Source organism: Schistocerca piceifrons, chromosome 6, assembly GCF_021461385.2.
Source record: "Schistocerca piceifrons isolate TAMUIC-IGC-003096 chromosome 6, iqSchPice1.1, whole genome shotgun sequence".
In the NCBI taxonomy this organism is placed as follows: Eukaryota; Metazoa; Arthropoda; class Insecta; order Orthoptera; family Acrididae; genus Schistocerca; species Schistocerca piceifrons.
The window spans coordinates 23,858,144-23,884,831 of NC_060143.1; the positions used below are offsets into that span (position 1 = coordinate 23,858,144).

Genomic DNA, 26,688 nt, shown 5'->3' on the forward strand with positions numbered 1-26,688 from the left:
ATAAAGGTAACAAGAAGCTTAAAAACTGTGTCAAAATATGAAAAAATCGAAAACTGTGTGGAGAAGTAAATGTATCACAATTTTAAGGGTAAATATGTCATGAAAGTACCTGTTACTTATTTGTGATATCAAAGGTTTAATTCGGTCGGCACCACTCCAGTGGAGCAGTCCATGGGATCGATCAACGAATTCATCAATTTCATGCTCCTTGGAAGTGATGAGGTCACGTTTGTCACGGTAACTCTTCAGCTGTTCCTCTTTCTCTGCCAATGATGCCTGCAGCTGTTGGTCTCTGAATATTGCCTCTGTTGTACGGAACCACTTTGTATGCTTATCAAGCTGCTCTTCAAACTCAAGCCATTGTTTCAGAGCAGCATCTAATTTAACTTCTATGCCATCTGCAACACAAGATTAGTGAACAGATGTAGAAAAAATGTGAATTGTATTTTACTATCAATCTACATGCAAGCTAATATACCAACTGTATTATCATGAATCAGTATGATCTTATGCCTGACCACCCTTCCAACAACAACAATAATGATCTAATAATAAAGAACTAAAAAGAAATTAAATCACCAACACCAGAGGTTTCTCCACCATAGTGATACGTTATTTGTCTGTCACTAAAATACACAAACCCACAAAGAACTATTTTAATAATGATTCAGTTTTCATGTAATGTGTGATATTAAATGATGTACTGAAGTTACATTATATAACTCCAAAGTACCATAAAACTAAAATTTAGTGTGATTTACTGCTGACAAGTCTCTCATACAATAAATCATTTATTTAACTTTTATGTTGTGAGACAATAAACTTCCAATTCTGATTCCAGAGATTTTCCTTTAACTAACTCTTCTTTCTTTTCTTAAAAAGATGTGTGTCAAAAATTACGAGAACAGACAACACAGTTTTTAAATTTTGTCCCCTTTTGTGAATAAAGGGACTAACTAAATTCTCTTTTGTCATAAATATATGCAATGAATAGACACACAGCTGTTGTAGTGGAAGGAATTCTGATATTAAGGTGGTTTGTTAAGAAGCAAAACCAAAAAAATTCCATTATGATCATGAAGCGAAAAAAATCTTTTAAATAAGGAGTGATCATAGTTTTCAAATACATATGTCTATACACCAATTATTACGCTACATATGAATATTTTACATTGTCAGTAGATACATATTCACTCCATTTCAGTGGTAACATAATCCTGCATCATCCTGTATTTATAAATCCTAGATAGTTAGGAAAGTATTTGACAACCTATTGAATGTTAATCCAATCAAAAAGGATAAAAAAGTGTGTATTGGTTGTGTGCTAGCTGCTCATATTCTGTGTTAAAATTCCTGAAATACCTATGTTTTCAAGATGCTGTATTGGTTGTGTGCTAGCTGCTCATATTCTGTGTTAAAATTCCTGAAATACCTATGTTTTCAAGATGCTGCTTCAGGCTGGACTCCAAATCTGAAACTTCTTTTTCTAGGATGGTTATTCCTTTTGGTGCAGTACTCTTGCTTACTTCTGTACAAAGATCTCTAATCTGTGATAGCTGATGTTCTCCCTTCTTTCGATTTTCTCGAAGATCCTGGAAGAAATGAAACAAAATGTTAAACATTTCATTTTTCTGAATATCTTAAGAAAAACTGTGCAGCCCAAGACACATTTATTTTAGCAGACTTTACCTTAATCGCTGCCAGTCTTTTGCTGATGTCAGATTTTTCCCCACTGACATCATCACAGTTATGTACGCTATCTCTTTCGGAACTTATCCAATCTCTGAAATCCTTGCACAACGTGCTGAGCTGACTGTGTTTCTGTGCACAATCCTCAAGATTATCCAGCAAGTCCTGCAAATCAGTACCATTATGAAAACAGGGTAAGAATAAAAGAAGAAGGTGAAGGAAATTACGTGAAACCAGATATGGTATAGAAGTAATGAACAAACAGAAGCTGCACGATCCACAAAAAGACAGAAATGGTGAACTCCTTTAACAATATCGCATCACTGAGCATCAAAAAACTCAAGTCTGTGTGGATTCCTAGTGTGGCACCAAGTGAAACACAGGCTGTGAGACGCTGATTTACTCAATCACAGTCTATTAGCCAAGCGAGCACAAGACAAACAACATTACATAGGAACAAAGGATTGAAACTACACCAGAAGTAAAACTTTAAGTAAAAAAATCAAACTAGTAGGAAAATACTGTGTATCTGTATAGTATAAAAATTTATTTTACTTGTTTGTTTCCCCACAACAATGCAATATATGAAAAAAGGTATGATCATATGTCACATACTGTTAATTATAAATTACTCAAAGTAATTTTTTAATTATTATGAGGGTTGTACCAAAAGAAAGGTTCCTCTATTTTTTATCGTTATTAATTTATATATCATTGAAAAGCTTACACTTTTGTCTATTTTTCAGCAGTATTCATTTTTTTTCAACACACTTTTGAAGACGGTGTTCCAGTTTTTGTATTCCTAAGTCAAAGAAGTCTCCCACTAATCCATGAGGAAGCATGTGACCTCTGATCGGACTTCATCACTGTACTTGAAGAGTTTGCCACTTAAGTGTTCCTTTAGCTTGGAAAGGAGGCGATAATCACTGGGAGCTAAGTCCAGGCTGTACGAGGGATGGGGCATAACAGTTCACCCAAATTTCTTCAAAAGCTCCTGTGTTTGACGAGCAACGTGGGGTCGAGCGTTGTCGTGAAGAAGCATTACTCCCTCCATCAGTCGTCCTCTCTGGCAATTCTGGATTGCTCACCGGAGTTTGGTCAATGTTTCACAATATCTGTCTGATTTTATTGTCACCCCAGGTTGCATGAAATCAATGAGAAGTACCCACTTCCGATCACAAAACACAATTGCCATAACCTCTCCTGCTGACTGCGTTTGTTTGAATGTCTTTGGTGGTGGTGAACTGGAGTGACTCCACTGACGAGATAGTTGTTTTTTTTCTGGGATCTAATGAAACACCCATGTTCCTTCTCCTGTGACGATAGAGTCCAAAAACTTCTCCTTGTTGCCTCCCCCCTCACATTGTTGAAGAAACTTGTAAGCACAGTCAAGGCGCTGCTCCTTGTGTCCATCAGTCAGCATCCGGGGGACCCAGCGAGCACATACCTTGCGATAACCCAACGTTTCTGTTAAAAGTTCTTTCAATTATGCTGTGAGAAGCTACAGGAATGTGTTCAACAAGTTCACGGACCGTGCCCTCCGATCTTTGAGCAGCTCACTGTTGATCTTCTGGACAATCACATCCGAAACAGGCGGTCTTCCACTCAGTTCTTCATCATGAACTTCCATACGACCTTCAGCAAAAGCCCTGCACCATTTTCAGACGTGCTGAAAGGACGTGCACTCTTCACCATAAACCTCAGTCAGTTGCCCACGAATCTCCATGGGCAGTAACTTCCTTGCATGGAGAGACTGGAGTACTGCTCGAACCTCACACTTGGTGGGAGTGGTAATCAACACTTCTATGTCTGACGGCTGCCAAGCCAACACTGAGCAACATAGTGAACCGCGGACGAATTGGCTCGAGAGTGGGGGAACCACTGCGCGCGACACTGTTGTCGGATTTAGCCTAGCACCTTCCCTCCAGGCTGTAGCTCACAGGGAACCTTACTTTTGGTACAACCCTCATACTTTATTTCTGTTGTTAACATTACAGCCCACATGTTTCTATGATCACGTCTTTGAAATTCTGAGAGACCTGTATTTTTGAGGAAATGTATCTTAAAATCTAGCAAAAGCTTTGGCTTTTTCTTAAATATTTGAAGCCTGCAGAGAAAAGCAAATAATATATTTTTGTGACAAATATTATTCTATTTTGTCAACATACCTGTGATTTTATTACAATATTTTGGAAGAGCTGCTTTATGGACTGAAGATATATGTTAAGAGACTTATCCTGTGTCTGTTCAACTAACTGATGGGCTTTCTCACAAACAGATTCCACCAACTGCTGATGTGACATTATTTCCTGGTGCATGATCTTGTGGTTCTGAAATAATAGTAAAGGCAATATTAGCAAAAGCACACTATAGCATATGTTTAAAATCTATATATGTTAACTTCCAGAGATTGAAAATTATGTAAAGCACAATCCTCCTCCAACTCACACAAGTGTCTCTCACACAATGTTAATCAATTAAGCAGAATTAATTCTGCAGAACTGAACAATGGTAGCATCAAGTAACCAGAATTCTTTCCCTATTGCAAGGTTCATGGAATGAGTCCACGTAACACCGCTGGATGGTGATTTCCTGTTGGATGAGTATGTCATGTTCAGTGGCACTCATGGTACTATTTGTTAGAGTAAGTCTATGTAAAGGGTGGTTGCAAAGATTTAAGGACAGGCATGGGAACATGTTTAAAGTAATTTCAGGAGTAGAAAAATCAGCACCTTTAGGTGATGCAGAATTTTGGAGGAAAAATACCATGTTTAAACTGTTAGAAAAATACAGTACTGAAAACTTGTACAATGCAGATGAGTCAGGATTGTTTTATCAACTGATGCCAGAGACGACGATGGCCTTTAGAGGAGAAAAGTGTAAAGGAAGGAAGCAGTCTTAAGTACAACTAACTGTTCTTCTCTGCAGCAAAGCATCAGGGACATACAAATTGACACCACTGGTGATTGGATGATCTGCAAACCCAAGGTGCTTCAAAAATGTAAGAAGCTTGCCAGGTAAGAGGGTACATACATTTTATTTTACCTTCCTTTAATTTATAAGTTAATTCAGTGCAGTATAGCTTCAGCTGTAATGTTTTGCTACAGTCGCATTGTAAATGTGATTTCTTTTATTGCAGTCAATTGCAAGGCAAATCAAAAAGTACGAATGACGTCTACTCTTTTTAGAGAGTGGCTGCTTTCGCTTGATAAAGACATGTCAATGAAGAACAAGAAAATAGCATTGATGGTGGATAATTGTAGTGCGCATAATAATGAGCCAGTGTTGAAGAACCTTGAACTATGCTACTTTCCCTCAAACTGCACTTCGATTCTTCAGCCACTATATATGGGGATAATTAAGAAGAAAATACCATTCACATTTAGTACAACATGTGATCACAAATACTGAAAGAAAGGTGAGCAATCCCTACAGTTTCAATGTGAAACAGGCTTCTGACATGATTGCTAGTTCCTGGAACAGTGTACAGCCGAATGTCATTGTGAACTGCTGGAAAAATGCAAGAATTTCTGAGAGTGAAGATGTTGGTGAGAAAGTTGTGGTGGATGAAATAACACAGGATGATATTCAAAGTGATCTGGAGATTTATTCAGGAGTTACTGGTAAAACCATAGATGATTAAGTAGTTGAATACTTGTCAGTGGACAATGAGGCCTATTGAAGACTCTGACGATGACAGTGATGTGACAAGTGTGAATCCCCCTCCTCTGATGGAGCTAATAGGTCAGTTGGAAAGCATTCAACAAGTAGCATCTTCAATCCCCAGTGTTTCCGCACAGCAGTAGATTTCGTTAGAGAAGATAAAGACAATATTCACAAGAGAATCTTTAAGAAAAAAGAAACAAAGGAAAATAGTGAATTTTTCTGTACAAAAAAGTAAGATATTCTACAGGTACAATATTAATATATGAAGTGAACAAAATGTGTTTTATTATTTGTCTTTTCATGTTATTTTTCATCTGGAGAGTACTGCAGTAATGTACTTCTCAGCCACGAAAACATGGCTCCTTACTCTGTTTCACAATAACAAAACCTCATTATAACAATAATCCTGGTAAAACTATTTCATTTTCATGGTCCAATGAAATATGTTATACCGAGGTCACCTGGGACTACTTGCAGCTGTTCATGGGCTACATGTTCCCGAACAATGATGGAATTTGATGAGAATGCGGCATATCACCAGGCCACAATTGTTCGCGGTTGGTTTTAAGAACATTCTGGACTATTTGAGCAAATGGCCTGACCACCAATCTCATCAAACATTTATGGGGCATTGTCGAGAGGTCAGTTGGCGCGCAAAATCATGCACCAGCAACACTTTACAATTATGGATGGCTCAATATTTCTGCAGGGGACTTCCTTTTTTAGTGCATACCACATCAAGTTGCTGCACTACACTGGGCAAAAGGAGGTCCAACACGATATTAGGAAGTATCCCATGACTTTTTTCACCTCAGTGCACTTCTTGTAACACTATTACAGGCAAACAAATAAAGAATGTTGTAGCGATTTTATTGCTTAATCTGTTTTATATGAGAATCTAGCCTCTTCACCATCCATCAGTGACAATTTTCACAATACGGAACAAAATTAAAAGGCAATTGTTTATTACTGTAAGTTATGAGTACAAAGCAGTCCTGTTGCAACATAGCACTGCAATGTGTATAGGTACCTGCAGCTGTGCTCTTTTCTCTTGCAGAGAAGCTTTCAGTTCAGTGTGCTGCATCATGGCACGTTCCACATCTTTCAGCCATTTTGTCAGTTGTTCCTGAGACAGACTGAACTCAGCAAACTGCATTAGACACTGGTCCAACTTGTGAGTGGCAGCCTGTAGATCATCAGAAAAGTTGTCCCATAAGGTGCGCAGTGTCCTGGAAAAAAAAAAATGTAGGTTACAGCTTACTTCCAAAGATGTTTACAGTTACAGATGAAAATTACAAAATCTTGGAGCCTAGGGTAAAAACAGAATTACCCCAATGACATAATCAGGGTGTTCACAATCTTCAAGCAGTTTAAGAAGCAAGCAGGAAGAGGATAAGTGTCTGGTCCTTTCCTATGTGAATTTCCACTTGATAATAAAATTATGGCTTATCTACACCTGCCTAGATTAAAGTTCAACAACTGAAAAAAAAACTCAAAACTGTCAGCTGCATCTAAATATTACTTCAACTCCAATGAAATTTCTACCATCATTAACATTCTAGAAGTCCATATATTCATAAAATATTAACTTTTCTGTGTAGTTCCTCACCTGAGCTGTTGTCGGATAATTTCCCTTCCGTCAGGTGATGTGTGTGCATAAAGTTTTTCACCACTGTCCAGCAGTGAATCAAATTTAGGGCTTTCCCTGGATCTGATATCAGCGAGCTCCCTAATTTTCTTTTGCCGATCCTAAAGCACACGTACAATTTATAATCAACAATTCTTACTATAATGTTTGTTTCATAGTAGCAGAAAAGGAGAAAAAAAGAAAACAAGAGCTCTTACTTGTAATACTGCCAGATCACCAACAATCTGACTAAGTTCCTTCAGTTCATCTTCAACCTTAGAGAGCCATTCCAAGAAAGCATTATATTCGTCGTTAAAACTTCTGTGTTCCTTTACAAATTGCTCATATCGTGACACAGCTTCCTGCATATCAGAATTTCATTTTTAAACATAAATTTCATGAGAGCACACAAAACAACAAATGCCCTCACGTGAGAATTATCAGACTTATAGCACTCTCAAAATACGATCCTCAACATCAATTCCATAAGGGGCCAAAATTATAGATGAAAAATTAGTGATATTATCTTATAACAAGGAAGTCACTATAAATGATACATATTCTAAAGAATGCACTGAAACTGGGCACATATCTGATGGACTGTGAATATAAAAGTTACAAATATTAATGGTAGCATATTAGTTTGTCAAGGGGCACAATTTCTGAGATATTAAAAACCATACTGACACCAGCCCTAGAACAGGAATTTGGGGTGAGGGGATACTCAAAATAGTCAGTACAGCTTAAACATGCAGAAAAGCTGAAATTTTAAATGGATCTTGGAAGATTTCATGTGGTACCTTCAACAGCATTGTTAAAATTAAATTAACCATAAAGTTCACTAGAGCTGTTAAGTTATTTCCTATGTAGTAGATAATCAATCATTTCAAAGAGTAGACATTTGTGCAGAACAATGAAGGCAGAATATTGTTAACTATTGGCACTAATAAAGAGTGTTATCAAAGGTGCACTTTTCATTTCATGTGATAACTGCTCTCTCTCAAAGAATGACAGTCACACAATGAATGGTAAATCAGCTAGGATCCATACGGCCACCTTATCTAATTTCAAAGTATCTAACAGTGAAATATCCACAAAAATTTGGAAAGGAAGGATTGCTACTCATCATACAGATGGCAGATGGCACACTGGGTTGCAGATAGGCACCATGAAAAGACTGTTACATACTGAGCTTTCAGCTAAAGCTTTCTTCAGAAAAGAAAACAAAAACACACACACATTCACACAAGCAAGCACACCTCATGCACACATGACTGCTATCTCCAGTTGCTCTGGCCAGAAGAGCAGACACAGATAGTGGTCATGTGTGTATGAGGAGTGCTTGCTTGTGTGAATATGAAATGTGTGTGTGTGTGTGTGTGTGTGTGTGTGTGTGTGTGTGTGTGTGTATGTGTGTTTTCCTTTTCCTTGTTGAAGGAGGCTTTCACTAAATGCTGAATGTGTAACAGTCTTTCCATTGTGCCTGACTGCAACTCAATGTGTCATCTATACAGCAAGTAACATTCTATCTTTTTCATAATATTGTTCAGAAGATTTAAGGTTTTCAGACTGTCATTTACATAATTCCAGTTACCTTCCTCTCTCTGGGCTACAAAAATTACAGCATTCACATGAAATGTGAGTTCAATTCAGTTAACTGTAAATGAAATATATGCAAATTTTTACAAGCTTCCATAGTTGCATAAATTTAATTTGCAGTTGGTCACAAGAAAATAGATAAACTGCAAAAAATGTAAAAGGAAACTTCTATTAAGAAAACTAATAAATGAGAGACAGAATTTCTGGTCAGTACTTACCTCCAGGAGGCAAAATGTTTACTACTGCTGATAGACATGCAAAACATAGAAGTAATCCTAGCTTTCAGAACCATTAGTTCCTTCTACAGGCAGATGAGAGGGATGGAATGGGAGAGGTTGGATAAGGGAAGGTAGGTTACCCAGGCCACAGTATGAGAGGGGTTCACTGTAGATAGTGAATATGAGAAATTAATTTCATGTGTACTTTCACTATTTAGTACAAAACTTTTATGCTTTTTGTTGTGATGCGTAAGTGTTTTCACAGAAACTGTTAATGTAAGATTCTAACATTCTTAAATGTGAACCGAGTCATGAGTTTTGTTAGAATAGCTTGAAAAACAATACAATCATTGTTTAAGAAAGGCAAGGCTCTGGGTCTGAGTCTCTGTCCATAAATAATATTTATCTGTTAAGAAGTCTCATTCCTAAACAGTAACTAAAGCTGAGGGCAGAAAAAGCAAACATACACACACTCATTTTGCACTAATTTTCTCAAATGATGAACAGAATAAGTGAGAGAAAGCTCAATGCAGTTCTGAGACTAACATAATAAGCTGAGAAAGGATGTTCACAATTTTAAAGTTGAAAAATACCATCAACTCTTTTCATTGCATTCCCTCATCCAAGTTAAGAGATAAATTTCCCAATATCACAAAATATTACCAATGATAGGATTGCCTGTACTCTATTTAAAGGCCAACACAAACAATTTCTACACAATTTACAAGAAAACAAAAATAATACAAAAATATGCACACTTACTTTTGTGGCGTTCTTCAGAGCTTGGTAACGTGTGAGAAGTCGAGATACTTTTACAGAAAGCTCTGACTCCCCTTCTATAGACTGGCTCTGCTCACTAGCATTGGAGAACTCATCTCCCTTTGCTGTTATCTCCTCCTCAAGAGATCTCAGTTTATCAAGATGTGCCTGCTTAGCTTCCTGGGTACTACGAAGACTTTGGTCTTTCACTTGCAATTCTTTCTGTTTTATCCAATTCGTAAGACCATCTACAACTTCCTCGAATTCTGTCCATTTACAGCACAATTGACGTAGTTTATTCTGTGAGTTAACGCAATTAGCAAGGAATGATTCCCAGGCTGTTTTCTGTTCCTCGAATTCCTTTAGCAAGGCTGGGTGACCAGATATATCAGTTCCTTTCAAAACAATCTGCAATTGTTTATAACAGCTATCAATCAGCTGGTCACCTTCAGGTTTCTGTTGAAGGATATCTTCAATTATGGCGAGCCTGGCATCAGCACCATCCTTCTCTACAGACGTATCATCACAAACAGCTGCAGCCTCGGCAGACAAAGAGCTGAGCCAGTCACGACATTTTTCTAACATCTGCAGATATATTTCATGATCAGTAACGTGCTTCTCAGAATCACTAATTCGATCCTCCAATGTTTTTGCTAATCTCTCATAGGAGGTAAGAATATCATTGAATTTAGCTGTTGCTTCTGAATCAGATAGGTTCACAATTTTTTCCTGGAGTTGGTTCATAATAGTCTTATGTGTTGCAACATCTGGGGCCAGGGAACGGTAACTGTGCATAGCAAGCTTCTTTTCCTTAAGAGTAGGTTTTAATTCTAGTTTGCTGCCAAGTTTTGCCTCAGATTCCTTAATCCATTTGCACACTTGTGTGTAACTGTCATCAAATGATGATCTGTGCATCATGATCCCTTCAATACGCTTTTGTATCTCATTTGCTTTATCAATTAATGTCTCTGAAGCATCTCTCAACACTCTCAGTTCCGTACGTATTATTTCTCTGTTTTCAGGAGTTACCCCAGAGAATAATGCTTCTCCAGTTTCCACTGCCTTATTCAGAAGGACTTGTCCCCTTTCTCTCTCTTCAGCAAAAGATTTCAGCTCTTCTAATTTTGCCTGGTATACTTGCATTGGTTTTGCTGGAGCTGAAAATATTTCTTCATACGATTTCAGTTTTTTGTCAGCATCACCCAACCACTTCTCCACATCTTTAACAGAGGCCTGATATAGATCTCTATTGGTATTGAGTGCCTCCAAACGCTCAATGTAATTATTTGCAAATTTAAGAACAGCTTTATATCTTGCTGTCAGATGGCTGACATACTGCCCCACTCGTGACTCAGGATTCTCTTTTGTTATTTCATCTGCGACACCTGTAATATTTCTAATTTCTGATTCAAATGTTTGAACCTGCTTTTGGAATGCTTTCATCTCTGCAATTTTATCTACAATGGTAGACAGGTTTAGCTGATTCACTGTTTCATTTCTCACCTGAAAAGATCAAACACACATATAATATACAAATTTACAATTAATTATAAGAACAAAGCTCTCTTAGAATATAAAAAAAATGCAATCAGCAAGTACATTTAACCTCTAGTAATAAAAATGAGATGTAATAAGGAAACAAAACTCTGGAAAAAATTCTGTCATGTCTTTTTTATATGTATGGAGATTTTTTCACAGGTATATATTTACTGTAACCTGTTACTACTGCAAAAATTCTTGCGACAAGTCAACAATTATGATGAGTGATCTACTTAATATAATCAGCATTAATTGCATACATCCATACTAATTTCTATACTTCAAAAACTTTAAACTTTAAATACTAAGCTGTTCAAAAATACACACCTTGCCCTCAGTTTCCCTGAGCCAAGAGGCTACATTTTCTGACATAAGTTCATATTTCTGCCAAAGATCAATGTTGTACTCAAGGAGTTGCTTAATAGTTGAATAGTGCTCTTTAAGGGAATTAACATCATCAACAAGTTGCTGACATTCTTCTTTCATCTCCGAAATACGCTGTGGTGTTTCCACCTTCTCCAAAAGCTGAAGTGATTGGTCAAGTTCTTCTTTCTTGTTGTCACAGTCAATTAAACCAGCTTCTACATCACGAAGAGAGGCAGCTTTCACTTCTAAATTATAGCGATCACTACCAGCCTCAGGAGCACACCATCCAAGCTTCTCCCGGTGAGTTGCCACAACACGCTGCAGAGCTGCAAAACGTTCTGTATGGTGCTTCTTTAAAAATGTCAGCAGTGTTGTTTCTATTTTGTTAGTGTGTGAAGAAACACCATCATATCTTTTTTGCAAACCACTTAATTCCTTAGGAAGACTTGAATCTGCAAAAGAAGGATAGCTTACTTTCATTTCATCAATTTTATTATCAAGTTTTTCAAGATCTTTGCTAAAAGTGGACAGTTCTTTCTTCAAAGTCTGACATTTTTGGAGCCTTTCAAGTATCTTTGAGTTTTCTCCTGTGAGGTCGTCACATTTTATAATCGCTTCTCTGATCCTTGTAATGTTATCACTAGCCTTTTTAATCTCCGCACGAACATCCTTCTCTTGCTCTAAAAATTTGCAAGCAATGTCTTCAAGTTTATCAGCAATGTTTTTCACATCAGAAAATTCTTCTTCTAGCAGTTTCACTAGTGATTCAAGTGTAGATATTGGCTTCCCATCATTAAGTTTCACAAGCTGAGATGTCTTGGCAACAATGCTGCCTTTCAAATTGTAGTAAGTAGGTAGTTCATCTTTGTAGCGATTTAGTCTTGCTTGACCACTCTCACTGTCAGACAGATTTTCACATGCACTGGAAAGTGCTTCGCTTGTTTCACTAAGCCAATGTAGAACTTCATTCTTGCTGTCTTCAATCTGTTTCCAAATAATCAACTGTGTTTCCAGATCCTGGACTCTCTTCATTGCAGCATCATAAGCTTCTTGCCATTGAGAATGTAGAGCACTCAGTTCTTTTTGAAGCCCTGTTGTGTCAAATTCAGGTAGATTTTCTGCTTGCCTCATTAATATCTGTGCTTTACTGTCCATTGTATCCACAGAAATCTTAGCTTTCTTAAGGATGTCCAGTGCCTTCTTGGCCTTCTCATGGACGAGAGCTGCTTGGGTAACGTCAGCAGGGGCCTCCTGTATTGTTCCACATAGTGCCTGTGCCTCCGAAATTCCACTCTTCACTTTTTCAGCTGCATCACCAAAGTGCTTCCATGTAATGTCCATTTCTGTGAATAGTGTTTTTTGTTCCTTCAGCATTTCAGTTACCTGAAACAAAAAACCGAGATGAAATGAATACTACTCATGTTTTTTCAGCAGTGATAAAAAGTATTATGTTTAGGTTAAAGTCATTTGAGATGGATCCATGTTAAGGCACTATGAGTGCTAGAACTGACAGCATACATCAAACAGAGGTTCACAACATCTGCAATGTAAAATTGTAATAAAAATAGAAGTTCAATATTACAGACATAAAATTTTATTTGCAATTATTAAGTTTTCTCCTAGACTCCAACTGTGGTTACCCCTTTCTTCAAAGCCAGCAGAAAAAGTTTGTTTATTATGTTTAGCAGATTATGAAAACAGAACATTAAGCTTTTTGGGATGATATGTTATGTTTTTCTAGAACTGTAGGATAATTAGCACTGGATACCCAAAACACAAATTTAAAACCAATAAATAGAACATATCACCCATTTAAAAAAAATTTTCCCAAAAGTTAATAGTTCAAGAAAGGAAACCCATGATCTTCGACAGATATATAGCCATATGGACAACTGAATACAAAAACCCAACCAGTAGCTTGTATCATCTCTTCTCCCTGAAAAACTCTGTCCTGTGACATGCAGTGAGCAGTGGTTAACATGTGGGGCAACAACATGTTGTTGCCCAGAGCAGCTGAACCTAGTAGCAGGGGTTGTCCCGGATCAAGGTAACTTGGCAGATCTTTGTCACGGTGACATAAGAAAAATCCAGTACCTGCACAACCTCTGAGGTGGAGTCCACCATGCTTTGTCCTGTTTATCGAGCAAACAACCACCTTCCCATGAACAAATTTGCTAATACCATGTGTCCTGCCATTATTCTATTCTCATAAAATGGGCTGTAACAGTATACCATACATTGTTTTTCTTTAGTCATTCTCAAATATGGTCTTGAGTGTTGGTTCTGATGATTTTGTTCCTGGGCTAAGCAGAGCTACTGCATGTATTTTGTAAACACTCTACTACTTTTGACTTAACATGAATCTAAGATTTTTTCATATTTTCTAAAGGAAATCAATGTGCTATGTGATGTAATCATACTTAATGGAACTTTTGCATTACAATCACGTAATTTTTATTTTCATCAACAGGTACCTGATTCCGTTTTCCCTTAATTCCGATTTCATCATATTTACAGCCAATAATTGAAACTAATTTCTTGTTAAATCAGTTCTAAACAGTATTAACGAAATATATGAAGCAGAACTTGTTCTAACGAAGGAAAAAAAAAAAAAAAAAAAAATGTCTTTACCTTCTCGAAGTTTGTGTCAACTGAAGTCAATATATTCTGCACAGTGGCAGCACCTGATACGTCTGCCTCCATAAGGGCTCGTCCCTGCTCTGCTAGTTTCTGGCGAACAGACTGGCGCAACCTGTGCTCTTCCAATAGCGCAGAAAAAGTGTGTGCAGCTGCAGCTAGTCTTGATGGAGTCTGGCAGGCTAATGCCACCTCCTGTATCTTTTCCTGTGATGCTAACAATGCCTGGGATACTTCTTGCTGCATGCGCTGGAACTGCAACCATCGTTCCTCCACCTAAAAGCAACAGTTGCAGTAAAGAGAGCTACTTCTATCAAAAGCTGAATATAAGGAATTCAAGTACATTTATCATACAAGTAAGTAGAGTAGCATGTTGGACAGGTATCTAATGTCAGAATATGATGTGAAAACCTATGACAGATAGATAAGTCAGGTTTAACATACACATAAACATGTCCATTTGATACAGTTTTTTGCTTTCATATTCATATATAATTTTATTTCATTAACATTAAGTCTTCTAGTTACATTGTTACTCCTACTTATTAAGACACAATCAACTGTGAAGATAAATATTTTTACACCTACAATAACATGAAAAGTAAGAGAAGGATTTAATAATAATTAAAGAATCACTTCAACAACACAGAAGGACCGACAAGCACACATATGGAAGAGCCAACGTTGAATCGTTAGCTCAGTTGCACACCTAACATCATAAATTACATCTACTCTCTTCCTTTCACTACCTTCATCCTCTTTTTTCCTCTTCTCTGTCAGAATTAACATGACTGTGTCATTACAAAAAGATGATAAAAAGAGAGAAAAATTTTCTCCAAGAAATACTAAACAATCAGCTGTTGAGTGTATTTCATAAAAATGCCTGTACACATTGTAACTTGAGGTCTTTCCTTTCTAAACTAAAAGTAATGGTCTATCCAAATTTTATCAGGATGACAGGCACCTGCCTACAACCAAGTTCTGGACTCAATGCACACAATGTATGTTACAATATCTTTTCCACCTAATCTGTTTGCTATCTTATTCCTTCACTCCTCACTTGTATTGCTTGACTTTAAGGCTCTGACAATGTTTCTAACTTAGCAGTCACCGGATGTTAATTATCCCCTTTATTCTCTCACTACATACCACCTGTTTGTTTAGTAAACAACCTCAGGGAATACTTACAACCAGTTCACTAGTTCAGGTATGAGATCAATAACATACTACTTTCAAAGTTTAAATAGTTACACTGCACAGCTAGAAAGAAGAATTTCATGGGCTCTAAATATATTCTGCAAATATATTTGTGGGTGTTTTTCAGGGCTAAAGTGTTGCCAATCAGAGGTCAAGTGCTTAATTCTTTGGTTCTAGTTATAATTGTAGGCTCAAAGCGTATACTTTTCTAACTGCGACAAATTTCTGATTATTGCATGGTACGTGTCAGTTTTGTGGCGCACAGTTTTTAAATTCAACTTAACCCAAACAGGTGATGACTGCTGATGTCCTACACCAAGTGACCAAACAAAGCCATGAAGGAAAGCAGCAGAAGGCTGGCTGTTCATACATCTATGGGACAGTGCACTGTGATTAGTAAGCAAGCGTGAACTAGAATTTCTATAAAGGAACAGATACAGAGATGACTCTAAGTGAACATTGTGAACTACTAAATTTGTGAAGGTAGCTATCCTTTTACATGGGATGAAGGCATGACTCACAATCCGCGGTTTCATTTCCCAGCACCAATTGCAGGGCAGCTAAGTGGAAGGCTTAAGCCAGAGGCTCAGATGATTCTGTGACAATCTCAGATTGGGTAAACCATTTTAGCCCTCCTCTTAATAGGTCAGGCATGTACTACAAAGGGAAAATAGCATGTACTTGTGAGTTTTTCTAGTTAAAGGTACTATATTACAGTTCCTATGATCAATTACATGCTATACTGAGAAAGAGGAGGCTAATTCATATAAAATAGAAAAGGAGCATTCATGCTTTCAGGACAGAAAGAAAACACCATGGCGTTACCTCAGATTTACTTTAATTGAGTAACAATAATAATGCCAACATACACTCCTGGAAATTGAAATAAGAACACCGTGAATTCATTGTCCCAGGAAGGGGAAACTTTATTGACACATTCCTGGGGTCAGATACATCACATGATCACACTGACAGAACCACAGGCACATAGACACAGGCAACAGAGCATGCACAATGTCGGCACTAGTACAGTGTATATCCACCTTTCGCAGCAATGCAGGCTGCTATTATCCCATGGAGACGATCGTAGAGATGCTGGATGTAGTCCTGTGGAACGGCTTGCCATGCCATTTCCACCTGGCGCCTCAGTTGGACCAGCGTTCGTGCTGGACGTGCAGACCGCGTGAGACGACGCTTCATCCAGTCCCAAACATGCTCAATGGGGGGACAGATCCGGAGATCTTGCTGGCCAGGGTAGTTGACTTACACCTTCTAGAGCACGTTGGGTGGCACGGGATACATGCGGACGTGCATTGTCCTGTTGGAACAGCAATTTCCCTTGCCGGTCTGGGAATGGTAGAATGATGGGTTCGATGACGGTTTGGATGTACCGTGCACTATTCAGTGTCCCCTCGACGATCACCAGTGGTGTACGGCCAGTGTAGGAGATCACTCCCCACACCATGATGCCGGGTGTTGGCCCTGTGTGCCTCGGCCATATGCAGTCCTGATTGTGGCGCTCACCTGCACGGCGCCAAACACGCATACGACCATCATTGGCACCAAGGGAGAAGCGACTCTCATCGCTGAAGACGACACGTCTCCATTCGTCCCTCCATTCACGCCTGTCGCGACACCACTGGAGGCGGGCTGCACGATGTTGGGGCGTGAGCGGAAGACGGCCTAACGGTGTGCGGGACCGTAGCCCAGCTTCATGGAGACGGTTGCGAATGGTCCTCGCCGATACCCCAGGAGCAACAGTGTCCCTAATTTGCTGGGAAGTGGCGGTGCGGTCCCCTACGGCACTGTGTAGGATCCTACGGTCTTGGCGTGCATCCGTGCGTCGCTGCGGTCCGGTCCCAGGTCGACGGGCACGTGCACCTTCCGCCGACCACTGGCGACAACATCGATGTACTGTGGAGACCTCACGCCCCACGTGTTGAGCAATTTGGCGGTACGTCCACCCGGCCTCCCGCATGCCCACTATACGCCCTCGCTCAAAGTCCGTCAACTGCACATACGGTTCACGTCCACGCTGTCGCGGCATGCTACCAGTGTTAAAGACTGTGATGGAGCTCCGTATGCCACGGCAAACTGGCTGACACTGACGGCGGCGGTGCACAAATGCTGCGCAGCTAGCGCCATTCGACGGCCAACACCGCGGTTCCCGGTGTGTCCGCTGTGCCGTGCGTGTGATCATTGCTTGTACAGCCCTCTCGCAGTGTCCGGAGCAAGTATGGTGGGTCTGACACACCGGTGTCAATGTGTTCTTTTTTTCCATTTCCAGGAGTGTAGTATGAAGAGTGGAAAATAGCGTAAAACAAGACGTGAATAGCAATGAAATCTTCTCATAAGCTACATGCCAATAGTGGTGGCATAAAAGCTCTAGAATCTATACAAGGTTTATTATGGATTTTGAACATGAAATAATCTGGGTGAAGAAAATGTCAAAGATGATACTTCTACATTATTTTGGGAAAAAAAGGTAGAGAACTGACTTGCGTGTTCCTAGTTATCCAAGTGAGGAAAAGTCTCAGTTATTCATTTCAGTTGTCACGAGGAAGAGAAACGGTGACCACAAAGGCTGTTAAGCATCAATTACTACAACTGTGAAAAGGAATGTTAAGAAATGTACAAAAATATTTAGGCTTAGCAACTGTAACGAGAAACAGATGGCATTTTACATGTACAGTCAACATCGAACATTCGTCTCTGAGGCTGAAAATGTTGAACATCAATGTATACATTTTAAAAATGCTGCATGCTGCATTTTAGTCATGAATGTGCTGAGCAACATGGTGAGTAATAGGAAAGATTTGCCATGATTCAATAGCTGTGTTAGAAAGTTGCTATGAAAGAAAAAAGAGCTTCATCACAAATGTAAATCAAGTTGAAGCCTGAAACTTCCTGGCAGATTAAAACTGTGTGCCCGACCGAGACTCGAACTCGGGACCTTTGCCTTTCGCGGGCAAGTGCTCTACCATCTGAGCTACCGAAGCACGACTCACGCCCGGTACTCACAGCTTTAATTCTGCCAGTATCTCGTCTCCTACCTTCCAAACTTTACAGAAGCTCTCCTGCGAACCTTCGCAGGAGAGCTTCTGTAAAGTTTGGAAGGTAGGAGACGAGATACTGGCAGAATTAAAGCTGTGAGTACCGGGCGTGAGTCGTGCTTCGGTAGCTCAGATGGTAGAGCACTTGCCCGCGAAAGGCAAAGGTCCCGAGTTCGAGTCTCGGTCGGGCACACAGTTTTAATCTGCCAGGAAGTTTCATATCAGCGCACACTCCGCTGCAGAGTGAAAATCTCATTCTGGAAACATCCCCCAGGCTGTGGCTAAGCCATGTCTCCGCTATATCCTTTCTTTCAGGAGTGCTAGTTCTGCAAGGTTCGCAGGAGAGCTTCTGTAAAGTTTGGAAGGTAGGAGACGAGATACTGGCAGAATTAAAGCTGTGAGTACCGGGCGTGAGTCGTGCTTCGGTAGCTCAGATGGTAGAGCACTTGCCCGCGAAAGGCAAAGGTCCCGAGTTCGAGTCTCGGTCGGGCACACAGTTTTAATCTGCCAGGAAGTTTCATATCAGCGCACACTCCGCTGCAGAGTGAAAATCTCATTCAAGTTGAAGCCTTGTTGACAAACTAAAGCTGAATGAAGTTAAACTGTGCAAAAGGGGGTAATGCAAGAAGTGTTAATGAACCAGAAAGTAAAATTTTGCCTCCTGGTTCAGTAAAGTAAGTAAACACACAAAAATCGCCTATATAGTCACTCAAGAACATCAGCAGTTCACATGTCTATTTAAGTCAACAAATAGATGGTTGCTGAATGATGGATTTAATGCTCAAATGTTCAAACTGTAACATGTAAATAATCCAAGAAAGAGCTTGCAGGTAGTACAAATCTCTACCATTCAAATTACTTCTCATTAGTTGTTCCTGTGTGAGATTGCTTGTGTGTTGGCGCTGTCCGCAGGATTACAGTGTTTGGATGGAAAGGCTGTAATGTCAATTTTTTGACTCTGAAAAATGTTAGACATTTAGCAGCTGTAATAGCAAGAGAAAGCAAGAATTGGTTATGACTGCATTTTTAAACCTTATTAATCATAGTTTAAGATTATGTGAACATAGAGTTATCACACAGAAAGTTGTTTGACCAATCAAATTTCTATTTGTCATCAGAACTTCAGATAACCATATCTCACATTTGTATACCTATGAACCATGGACCTTGTTGTTAGTGGGGTGGCATTCGTGCCTCAGCAATACAGATAGCCGTATCATAGGTGCAACCACAACGGAGGGGAATCTGCTGAGAGGCAAGACAAACATGTGGTTCCTGAAGAGGGACAGCAGCCTTTTCAGTAGTTGCAGGGGCAACAGTCTGGATGATTGACTGATCTGTCCTTGTAACGTTATCCAAAACAGCCTTGCTGTGCTGGAACTGCGAACAGCTGAAAGCAAGGGGGAAACTAGAGCCGTAATTTTTTCCAAGGGCATGCAGCTTTACAGTATGGTTAAATGAAGATGGAGTCCTGTTGAGTAAAATATTCCGGAGGTAAAATAGTCCCCCATTCGGATCTCTGGGCAGGGACTACTCCAGAGGACGTTGTTATCAGGAGAAATAAAACAGGTGTTCTGCAGATTGGAGCATGGAATGCCAGATCCCTTAATCGGGCAGGTAGGTTAGAAAATTTAAAAAGGGAAATGGATAGGTTAAGCCTTGTTATAGTGGGAATTAGCAAGGTTCGGTGGCAGGAGGAACAAGACTTCTGGTCAGGTGAATACAGGGTTATAAATACAAAATCAAATAGAGGTAATGCGGTACTAGGTTTAATAATGAATAAAAAAATTGGAGTGCGGTAAGCTACTATGAACAGCATAGTAACACATTATTGTGGCCAAGATAGACACGAAGCCCACACCTACCACAGTAGTGAAGTTTATATGCAAACTAGCTCCACAGATGACGAAGACACTGAAAAATGGTATGATGAGGTAAAAGAAATTATTCAGATAGTGAAGGGAGACAAAAATTTAATAGTCATGGGGGACTGGAATTCGATAGTAGGAAAAGGAAGAGAAGGAAAAGTAGTAGGTGAATATGAAATGGGGGTAAGGAATGAAAGAGGAAGCCACTTGGTAGAATTTTGCACAAAGCATAACTTAATCACAGCTAACACATGGTTCAAGAATCTTGAAAGAAGGTTGTATACATGGAAGAGGCCTGGAGACACTGGAAGGTTTCAGATAGATTATATAATGGAATGGTAAGACAGAGATTTAGGACCCAGGTTCTAAATTGTAAGACATTCCCAGGAGCAGATGTGGACTCTGACTACAATCTATTGGTTATGAACTGTAGATTAAAACTTAAGAAACTGCAAAAAGGTGAGAATTTCAGAAGATGGGACCTGGATAAACTGAAAGAACCAAAGGTTGTAGAGAGTGTCAGAGAGAGCATTAGGGAATGATTGACAAGAATGGGGGAAAGAAGTACAATAGAAGAAGAATGGGTAGCTTTGAGAGATGAAATAGTGAAGGCAGCAGAGGATCAAATAGGTAAAAAGGCGAGGGCTAGCAGAAATCCTTGGGTAACAGAAGAAATATTGAATTTAATCGAAGAAAGAAGAAAATTTAAAAATGCAGTAAATGAAGCAGGCAAAAAGGAATACAAACGCCTCAAAAATGAGTCCAACAGGAAGTGCAAAATCGCTAAGCAGGGATGCCTAGAGGATAAATGTAAGGATGTAGAGGCATATATCACTAGGGGTAAGAGAGATACTGCCTACAGGAAAATTAAAGAGACCTTCGGAGAAAAGAGAACCACCTGTATGAATATCAAGAGCTCAGATGGAGAACCAGTTCTAAGCAAAAAAGGGAAAGCTGAAAGGTGGAAGGAGTATATAGAGGGTCTATACAAGGGCAATGTTCTTGAGGACAATATTATGGAAACGGAAGAGGATGTAGATGAAGATGAAATGGGAGATATGATACTGCATGAAGAGTTTGACAAAGCACTGAAAGACCTAAGTAGAAACAAGGCCCCAGGAGTAGACTGCATACCATTATAACTACTGATAGCCTTGGGAGAGCCAGCCTTGACAAAACTCTACCATCTGGTTAGCAAGATGTATGAGACAGGCGAAATTAGCTCAGATTCCAAGAATAATATAATAATTCCAATCCCAAAGAAAGCAGGTGTTGACATATGTGAAAATTACCTATCAGTTTAATAAGTCACAGCTCCAAAATATTAACAAGAATTCTTTACAGATGAATGGAAAAACTGGTAGCAGCCGACCTTGGGTACGATCAGTTTGGATTCCATAAAAATGTTGGAACATGTGAGGCAATACTGACCCTACAACTTATCTTAGAAGATAGATTAAGCAAAGGCAAACCTACATTTCTCGCACCTGTAGACTTGGAGAAAGCTTTTGACAATGTTGACTGGAATACTCTCCTTCAAATTCTGAAGGTGGCAGGGGTCAAATACAGGGAGCAAAAGGCTATTTACAATTTGTACAGAAACCAGATGGCAGTTATAAGAGTCGAGGGGCATGAGAGGGAAGCAGTGGCTGGGAAGAAAGTGAGACAGCATTGTAGCCTATATATTGAGCAAGCAGTAAAGGAAACAAAAGAAAAAGTTGGAGTGGAAATTAAAATGCACAGAGAAGAAATAAAAACTTTGAAGTTTGCCGATGACATTGTAAGTCTGTCAGAGACAGCAAATGAGGATATAAGATGAACATCAACAAAAGCAAAACGAGGATAACAGAATGTAGTCAAATTTAATCAGGTGATGCTGAGGGAATTAGGTTAGAAAATGAGACACTTAAGGTAGTAGATGAGTTTTGCTATTTGGGGAGCAAAATAACTGATGATGAGGATATAAAATGTAGACTGGCAACGGCAAGGAAAGCTTTTCTGAAGAACTTTGTTAACATCAAGTATAGATTTAAGTGTCAGGAAGTCTTTTCTGGAAGTATTTGTATGGAGTTTTGCCATGTATGGAAGTGAAACATGGACAATAAATAGTTTAGGTAAGAAGAGAATAGAAGCTTTTGAAATGTGGTGCTACAGAAGAATACTGAAGATTAGATGTAGATCATGTAACTAATGAGGAGGTACTGAATATAGTTGGGGAGGAGAGAAATTTGTGGCACAACTTGACTAGAAGAAGGGATTGGTTGGTAGGACATGTTCTGAGGCATCAAGGGATCACCAATTTAGTGCTGGAGAGCAGCGTGGAGGGTAAAAATCGTAAAGGGAGACCAAGGGATGAATACACTAAGCACATTCAGAAGGATGTAGGTTGCAGTAGGTACTTGGAGATGAAGAAGCTGCATCAAACCCATCTCTGGACTGAAAACCACAACAACAACAAAAACAACAGTCACTCAGTGATCAAATTGTCACCAGAATGGAAGATAAATATACAAAGAGGAAATACTGAATTCACCCCTCTGAAATTGTTTCACTGAGAGAGACAGTAACATGATTCTCTGTTTCAATCAAACAAATGTGAAAATGACAGATACTGAGATAACAACACAAGTTACAAATGCTTGTTACTAGCCGCAAAGAGGACGCGTTTAGCAGCAGACAGGCACATTTTAAAGTAGACTGTTTAATAAGCTATGTAATTATCTCTCTCTCTCTCTCTCTCTCTCTCTCTCTCTCTCTCTCTCTCTCTCTCTCTCTCTCTCTCTCTCTCTCTCTCTCCCCCCCCCCCCCCCCCCCCGTCCCCGTCCCCTCCACAAACACAGGGTCCCTGTCACATCCGGGCACTTTTAAATGTGCCTTGCAGCTCAACGCCTCCTCTAAGTGGTGAGTAGCAATCTATCTTTATTTGTTATTCCTCCCTGAATTTTCCATCATTAGATGTTACAGTAAGTGATCACAGAATAGAAAATCAACTAAAATCATTCAGCAAAGGAAAGGCAACCCTGGTTAGACATGTTAGTTAGCTTCATGTTCCATGGATCATTTGTATAAAAAAATTTTAATGATGTGTAATGAGCAATTTTATATTCACATCACAAATTATTTTGTAAATATGGCTACATGTGGACCATTTACAAGTTGGTGTTGTTTTTTTGAGCCCATCACCTTTTACACATTATAATGACAGAAATTCTTTCACATCATAGAAGATGTCACAGAGAAACCATTTCAGGTTTTTTTTTTCCTTCAAATTTTACTTTGTTGTCTGTCAGACATTTTATATCACTCAGTAAGTGATCACAAATTTTGGTTCCAACATTCTGCACCCTCTTTTGTGCTAAAGACAACCTTAATGTGGAGTAATGAAAGTCATTTTTTCTTCTGGTATTGTAATTGTGTACATCATTGCTTCTTCTTCAATGCCGGGATTATTTACAACAAACTTCATGGGGGAATAAATTTACTGTGAAGCAGTAGTCAATAAAACTAGTTGTAGAAAAAGTAGGTGCCAGAGAGAGATTAACTGGAAGAATCGTGTGGAAATGTAATCCATCAACAAAAGAGGTACCTTAAAAAACCCTTTTTTGATTAATTCTTACATAATGCTCATCAATCTGGGAAATTTATCAGTTAGGATTAACAGAAGACACAGAGGAGATCCAAAGAGGATCAATATGTTTCATCACTGGTTCATTTAGGAAGCACGTAAACATGATGGAGATACTCAATCAACTTGGGTGGCAGACTCTGCAAGGGAGGTATTGTTGGTCATAGAGAAGTTTTCCCAGAATGTATAAAATGAGAAGTCAGGCAATATATTATTCCTACCCATACATGTCTTGCGAAATGACTATCTGAGGTCTTACAGAGACACACCAACAGACCTGCTCCTTGCACACCATTTATGAGTTGAACATGAAAAGTGTTGGTCCCAGAGACACTGTAACTTTTCAATAACATTAGCTGTAGATCTGTGGGAGTAAAGGATTACCTGCTATGTCATCATAAAATATTTGTGTATGGGAGAACATATTTTTTAAAAATAAAGATTAATAAGTCAACTTAGTACTTCTGACACTTGTAGTCTTGTTTATTTAATATTATTTAATAAGATTTTATCATGGGAATAAAGGCTAATCATCATGAAACAATGATTCGGCCAATTAAATGTCTGGAAAGGTATTAAAGGAAGTGCACAGGTAACCACTATTATTTCCTCATGTAACAACAAAGGTCACTAGTAGCAATTACTTTTTGAAAAAAAAAGATGGGGCAATGAAAGTAAAAATCAAGAACTCACCTGCCGCATTGAATTTCGAGCATCTTCAAGTTGTCTCTCAATGAGCTCCAGCTGCTCTCTTAGTGCAGCAACATGCTTTTCTGCTGATGGGCCTTGCACTATAGTCCCACTTTGTTGAGTTTTTAAGTCCAGTTCTTGTGCTTGTTGTGCCCAGTATTTAATTTTGGAATGCAGTGGTTCAAGTTCAGTTGCTAGCTGTTCGATCTTCTCTGCTGAACCACGCTTTTTCCCACTACTTACTTCACTTTCTAGCTGGAATTGTATATGACTGAGCTGCTCACCTGCCTCATTTGCCCAGCTTGTCAAATCTGACCACTGCTCAAGCACGCCTCGCTTTTGCTGAAGACGTTCTGACAATTCCTGCAGTCACAGTAATACAATTAAATGAAATTTATCACTGAGATATAACTGAATACTTAACAGTAATAAAATGGATTTACAGCTATGAATGAATTCTCAAATTTTTCCTTTTGGACAGTATTACCTATTGACTTATATAACAGACTAATACATGGAACCTCTCTGATGAATACCTATATCGTTGTGGCCTAGGTACACAATATTTTGACAATAAACAGAGAATTGTCTTCAGTAAATTTGTTGAAAGGACAAAAATGCTCACTTAATAAAACTTACATTGCTTCTGCTTCTTCTTCTTCTGCTTCTGTCTAAGAGTGAATCCCATGTTAAAGTGTAAGAATGTTTTCTAAATGTTTACATAATGTCTATCTGAGGCAGGGTGTGGGTACCAGCCTGGTATTCACCCAAGTGGATGTGTGAAATGCTGAAAAACTACATGCAGGCTGGCTGGTCCACCAGCCATTGCTGTTAATCCACTATGTGGCTTTGATACGAAATCAGGCTAACTATCCTGAAACCTGGAGGAAGCGTGCTAATGTGTGTAGCTATTTGGGCAGGCGTGAGGACGACTCTGAATGTTGCTGAAATATTTTGCATGTCTGCCACAATGAACACTGATATCTGAGGCTTTTTCAGGGCCATAGATTACAGTAATCACTGTCAACATAGAAGACATTCCCACTGGCCGGACAGAAACTGATATAAGACTTAAACAGTCCACGCAAGTGCCACATTATATATATACTTATCAGCCAGACCATTATGACCACCGACCTACTATTGATGTAAATCCATCCGGGCAATAGCATCAACACCTGGCAGGGAATGAACCCCACTCAGAAACATGCACAGTGCATGTAGTATGAGAGAGTGTGCTGTTCGTGTGTAAAATAGGGAAGGCATGTGATCTATCTGAGTTTGACCGACGGCAGATGGTGATGGCCAAGAGGCTTGGCATGAGCACTTCAGAAACTGCACGACTTGTCGGGTGTTCAAGGAGCACTGTGGTGAGTATGTGACAAAGCGAAGGTTAAACCATGTCCAGACATCATGTGATTGGGCGGTCAACCTTCATTACAGATGTTGGAGGTCGTAGGCTAGGCAGATTGGTAAAACAGGACAGACAGCGCACTCTGGTGGAACTAACAACAGACTTTAATGCTGGGCAGCATACAAGTGTGTCTGAACAAATTGTGCATCAAACACTCCTAACGATGGGCCTCCGCAGCTGATGACCAATGCATTTGCCAATGTTAACACAATGACATCGGCAACTATGAGAGAAATGGGCACATAACCATCAGCACCAGACATTATCGATACCTTCTTCATCATGCCAATGGGAGGGTGCGAATCAGTCATCATCCAAGGGAACAGCTACTTGACACCTGTACTGCAGGATGGAGACAGTCTGGTGGTGGCTCCATTATGCTCTGGGGAACATTCACATCGGCATCCATGGGTCGAGTAGAGCTAATGTAAGGCACCATGACTGCCAAGGAGTATTGTAAACTGGTGGCAGACTACATACATTCCTTCTTGACAACCATATTTCCCAACTGCAGTGGCATTTTTCAACAAGATAATGCACCATGTCACAATGCCAGGAATGTGATGGAGTCATTTGAAGAACACTAGCGAGTTCCAATTTATGTGCTGGCTCCCCAACTGGTCAGATCTGAGCCCAATTGAGCATACACTACTGGCCATTAAAATTGCTACAACATGGAGATGACATGCTACAGACACAAAATTTAACCGACACGAAGAAGATGCTGTGATATGCAAATGA

General features: G+C 39.4%; 1 protein-coding gene across 2 annotated transcripts in view; it reads right to left on the reverse strand.

The window, feature by feature from the left end:
- The window catches only part of LOC124802693 (muscle-specific protein 300 kDa), a 601,574-nt gene that overhangs the window by 310,110 nt on the left and 264,776 nt on the right, over positions 1-26,688 (reverse strand). For both annotated transcript variants that reach the window (XM_047263634.1, XM_047263633.1), the window contains exons 31-41: positions 24,537-24,896; positions 14,095-14,376; positions 11,425-12,846; positions 9,562-11,061; positions 7,201-7,344; positions 6,965-7,104; positions 6,386-6,584; positions 3,858-4,019; positions 1,690-1,854; positions 1,433-1,592; positions 110-398 (exon numbers count right to left, since the gene is read on the reverse strand). In XM_047263634.1, the coding sequence (XP_047119590.1) occupies positions 110-398; positions 1,433-1,592; positions 1,690-1,854; positions 3,858-4,019; positions 6,386-6,584; positions 6,965-7,104; positions 7,201-7,344; positions 9,562-11,061; positions 11,425-12,846; positions 14,095-14,376; positions 24,537-24,896 (4,823 nt within the window). The remainder of the gene's footprint in view (positions 1-109; positions 399-1,432; positions 1,593-1,689; positions 1,855-3,857; positions 4,020-6,385; positions 6,585-6,964; positions 7,105-7,200; positions 7,345-9,561; positions 11,062-11,424; positions 12,847-14,094; positions 14,377-24,536; positions 24,897-26,688) is intronic.